The sequence below is a fragment of the Penaeus chinensis genome, chromosome 26, assembly GCF_019202785.1.
Source record: "Penaeus chinensis breed Huanghai No. 1 chromosome 26, ASM1920278v2, whole genome shotgun sequence".
Lineage (NCBI taxonomy): Eukaryota > Metazoa > Arthropoda > Malacostraca > Decapoda > Penaeidae > Penaeus > Penaeus chinensis.
This window is the reverse complement of record NC_061844.1, coordinates 15,138,027-15,143,026: the sequence shown is the minus strand read 5'-3', so window position 1 is coordinate 15,143,026 and position 5,000 is coordinate 15,138,027. Positions and strand designations below refer to the sequence as shown.

Sequence of the window (5,000 nt, the reverse complement as noted above, 5' to 3'; positions counted from 1 at the left end):
AGGGCCTGTGCGACCAGCACGTCCTGCCCTCTGCTTGGCTCCAGCTTGAGAGACAGGTGTTACCATCAGGGAGTCCATGCCTGTCTTGGGGTTGTATACTTTCTGCTTCACAAATCCTGAATTATTAGGAGAAAAAGAAAGTCAATAAACAAAATCAGGTTTCACTAATCAAGGAATATACTGACAAAACTATATATCAATAGCAGCTTACCTTAGTTTATATCAACAGTAATGCAATCAACACACACCTGGATCAACAACATAGTAGACACCATCAATGGTGAGTGAGGTCTCAGCGATGTTGGTGGCAATGACAACTTTCCTGGAGCCAGGGGGAGCGGGCTCGAAGATCCTTGTTTGCATTTCAGATGGAAGGGCTGAGTACACAGGGAGGATGATCAGCTCAGGTACATCACTACCGAGGGCTTTCATACGTTCATACAGCAACTCGCAAGCAGTGTCAATCTCCTCTTGACCTGTAAGGAACACAAGGATGTCCCCTGGAGGCTCTGCCAGGTGGATCTGCATCACAGTGATCAGTGCTGCGTCCAGGTAGTCAGTCTCAGGCTCTCGGGTGTAAAGAATCTCAACAGGGAAGGTGCGGCCAGGGATGGTGAAGATTGGAGCCTGGTTGAAGTACTCAGAGAATTTCACTGCATCTAGGGTGGCTGATGTCACAATCAGCTTTAGCTCAGGCCTTTTGGCAACTGCCTGCTTCAGGAGACCAAACAACACATCAGTATGTATCGTCCTCTCGTGAGCTTCATCCAACATAATGCATGCATATGTGGACATATCTGGATCAATGAGGCACTCTCTCAGTAACATACCGTCTGTCATGTACTTGATAACAGTCTCTGAGCTGGTGCAATCTTCAAATCGGATAGTGTAGCCAACCTCCTGGCCAAGGCGACAACCAAACTCCTCTGACACCCTTTTGGCCACAGACATTGCTGCCACTCTCCTTGGTTGCGTGCATCCAATCTTACCCTTGGTTGTGAAACCCACTTCTGCCAAATACTGAGTCATCTGGGTTGTCTTCCCTGATCCTGTTTCCCCAACAACGATGAGAATCTGGTTATCGTGAACAGCCTTGATCAGCTGGTCACGGAGCTTGTAGATGGGGAGGCTCTGGCGCTGTTCCAGAAGGGACATGCTTGTCTTTTTACCGTATGATCCTCTTGTACCACCTGCAAATCAGTCACATTGAAGAGCATAATATTCATTAATTCTAAAATCACTTCTCACAAACTGGCAAACTGACCATCCACTTTGAAAAATACTCTTTGGATATTCAATCTGTACATGAAACATTTTATTGAGCATCTCTTTTGGGGAACCTTAGTAAGCCTTACCTGTGATGTGTCTCTTCCACTCTGGAACCTCCTGCTGCTGTGTGGGCATGCCGCGTGACATGGCTGGGTCTATGCGCTGGGTTTCAGGCAGAGGGTCGTTCCAGTTCTGGCCAAGGTTGGAAGGCTGCGAGTCCATCTCACTCTCCCTCTGGGCCATCTTCACCTCACGCCGCTCTTTAGCCAGGGCACTCTGCATCATGGCAGCTTGTGCAAGAGACCCATCAGGGTTCTTCATGATCCTCACAGGACTCAGCTCCTCTCGAACTCTCCCATATCCACGCAAGAAGGCTGGCTCCTCTTCTACCAACTCAATCTCCACATCCTCTTCATCATCATCCTCTCCGCCCATCACTCCCTGCTCCTCATCAAAGTCTGGGAATTCAGATTTGCTGATGCAGTTGGCTGCCATCATCTGCTTCAGCTCCCACCGCTCCGGAGATGAGATGCGATTCACACGCTTGTACGTAGCCAAGTCTTCTTCATCTGTGCCTGTGGGTGGAAAACCAGATGCATTACTCCCTTCTGTCACTTACATCTCCTCCTGTTGAAAACTGTACACAATTTTTATTTGAGTATATAGGAAAAAGCAGTTTAAATGCTGAAAGACACAACCTGTTATGCTAGCTAATATCCTCTCTTCTCATTTCCTGCTCTTGCCAATAGATTTATAGTGAAGTGTTGCACATGAAAGCTTTTTCACTTGTATGACAAAAAAAAACATGAAAAGAGATGCTGCATAACATGAATCTTATAAGCATCTGGACCTACCTTTGGTCAGCTCCATGAGTGACATGGGTCTGTCTGGGTTCCTCATGGCATCCTCATCCTGGCTGTTTCCTCCCATTGGTGCAACATTAGGGTTGAGGTCCTCACCCGTGTCCTGGTCAACATCCTTCATGGACAGTGACGTCTTCTGGCCCGTGAAAGACAGGACCTTCACCTGTTGTGTTGAAAAAAAGGGATCAGTTTTCAAACAGATAGACAAGTGATGCTGATGAGAAAATGAATGTTACAGTTCATTTCACCAGAATGTTTTTATTGTTATTTTTGTTTTTTTCTTCAAGGGTTAACCATTTAACACTGTCACTATATTGCTTATAGAGATTTTCTTGTGTTTAAAAATGAATAAATAGTCTGCAATAGTAAATGCAACATTCATAGACTCTGTTGTCATATTCCTGGAAGGAAAATCTCTCACCTTCACTTTCTGCCCCTTCACTACCACATCTGACACATTTGTCACGCGTCCTTCTCTGCGCAGCTGTGAAATGTGGACCAGACCTTCCAGTCTCCTTCGCAGTCCTTCCAGCTGCACAAAGCACCCAAAGTTGAGGATGTTGGTCACTTTACCTTCGTAGACCTATGGGAAATATTAAGAAGCAGAGATTAATGTGAGAGGAGCGGCTGGAATCAGTAGGCTAATTAATACTATGGAGGATTCTGTGAAGAGAAATTACCATAAAAAAGTTTACAAAACAATATAGGAAACATTAGTTGAGATAGTGTTTGTGTAATAAGAAAGAATTCTGATTGGTTTGCAATAAATCTCAAGAAATTAATATTTCACTTGAGTAAGTTTTCAAAGAGAAAAAGACTATCAAGAAAAGAAATTTAATGATCAAACCACTTTCCAGAATAAACAAGAATCACATGAAGCATATTAAAGTTTATACAAAGCAGAAAGCATGTAAAATTCACCTTCCCAACAACAGGGTTCTCATCAGGCGGCCTGTTGATGAAGGCCTCACGATTACTTCCTCTTCCTCTTTCCTGTTCTCGGTCTCTGTCTCTGCTCCGGCTCCTGCTCTTTTTCGAGTGCCTGTCCCTCCCCCTGCTCCTGCTCCTCTCCTTCCTGTCCCTTTCCTTCCTATCCCTGTGCTTGTCTCGGCTGCGGCTCCGCTCCCTCCTCCCCCTGTATCTTTCCTGGCTCCTTGACCTTCTCCTGTCTTTTTCCCTTTCCCTGTCCCTATCCCTTTCCCTATCCCTATCCCTTTCTCTTTCCCTTTCCCTTTCCCTTTCCCTGTCCCTGTCCCTGTCCCTGTCCCTTTCCCTGTCCCTTTCCCTGTCCCTCTCTCTGTCCCTGCTGCGGCTTCTGCTCCTCCTCCTCTCCCTCTCCCTCGATCTCCTCTTCTTTTCCCTGCTCTTGCTCCTACTCCTGCTCTTGCTCCTACTCCTGCTTCTGCTCTTGCTTCTGGCCTTGGTATTCTGCTTGGAGGGAGCATGCGACTCCAGAAAGGCCATCAGATCATCCACCTCCAGCGATGGGTCAGGCTTCACCTTCCTCTCTTGCTTGTCCTCCTTCTCCCGTTCACGGTCTTTGTCCTTCTTCTTCTTTTTCTTCTTCTCTTTCTCCTTGTTACTGCCATTCTTAAGACGGTGTTCTACCTGGGGCTCCACGCTCACCTTGGGCTTGAGCTCATCATCCAGCATGTTAAGTACTTTGGGATCGTTGGGCAAGGCCAAGAAGGGCAGCATTTCACGTTTCCAGTCCTTCTCTGTCTTTGGCTTCCCTGGCTCTTCCTTTATCTTCTCTGGCACAGGACCAGCCGTGAGGGAAGGCATCATGTGCTGGATCAACCTCCACAAACTTTCTACAAATGAATCCTGCAAGAGCAACAGAAACATCAAAGTGAGAAAAGGTTGTTCATTCTATATGCAAAGGAAAACAAATTCAAAAAGGACAAACAAGTATATCAAGAGCTACTTTGAGGATGTATTCATTCCCCAAAAAATTTACTTGGAGTATTTCTTAACCCTAAAATATGCCACGTTTGCAACTTACTGCGGTCCCCAGCTGAAAACTTTAAGAGTTTTTAATTTTCATCCAAGACAAAATTCTTCTTTACAGATTAAAGATAACCTATTTACACATCTAATGGTTGGAAAAATAGATAAGATACCTGTCTACCTAAGCCATTTTCTTCTATACAGGTGTGGAAGTGACAGCCAAAGGAGTTACGGCTATTTACATCATTCGTTTTGACCATATCAGACTTAACCAAGCAGTAAATTTGATGACTTTCAGTATAGGCACTGACACAGCTGTGCGAGTGATAGCAGGCAGTTGGGTTAAGATGGGCAGCCGAGGAATGAGCAGCTCCTGCTCTACTGATGTTACATTTTAAATCAGAATCAACTGAGATTTCTAAACTTTTAGCCTTATTCATCTACCTCATTAAATCTTTCAGCTGAATTATTTTCACATGTAAGCTTACCATGCATACAATTGTTTATTTTTAAGTTTTATGTTCTATTTCTCTATATATATCCTGTTTTTTTTCTTTACTTAGTACTCTATTGGCCTATTTCTTCAATTCATCATATCAGCTTTACTTATTAGTTTTATACTTTATAATAATTTAATATCTATAAACACTTTCTTACTTTTGCATTTATATCCCTTTACATAATGTAGTTTAAACTTGATATTCCTGTAGTTGAATCAAGAAATATCATTGCATGTCAAGAGTAATTCATGATGATGGCAATGAAATGATGATAGTGGTAATGTGACTGTATTGATGATGATGTTGATGATGATAGTGGGGGAGGTTATAATAATGATGATGATGGCAATGTTGATAATGTTGATGATAATGATGTTTATGATGGTAGAAATGATGGGGTTAAGGTAGATAATGAGGG

At 43.7% G+C, this 5,000-nt stretch overlaps 1 protein-coding gene across 1 annotated transcript in view; it reads right to left on the bottom strand.

Annotated features, from left to right (window-relative positions):
* LOC125039076 (ATP-dependent RNA helicase DHX8-like) overlaps positions 1-5,000 on the bottom strand; it is a 13,165-nt gene that overhangs the window by 7,847 nt on the left and 318 nt on the right. Inside the window, exons 2-7 of the mRNA XM_047632804.1 lie at positions 3,054-3,959; positions 2,554-2,715; positions 2,124-2,295; positions 1,356-1,844; positions 249-1,190; positions 1-116 (exon numbers count right to left, since the gene is read on the bottom strand). The exon at positions 1-116 is cut by the window's left edge and continues 38 nt beyond it. Coding sequence (XP_047488760.1) covers positions 1-116; positions 249-1,190; positions 1,356-1,844; positions 2,124-2,295; positions 2,554-2,715; positions 3,054-3,959 — 2,787 coding nt within the window. The remainder of the gene's footprint in view (positions 117-248; positions 1,191-1,355; positions 1,845-2,123; positions 2,296-2,553; positions 2,716-3,053; positions 3,960-5,000) is intronic.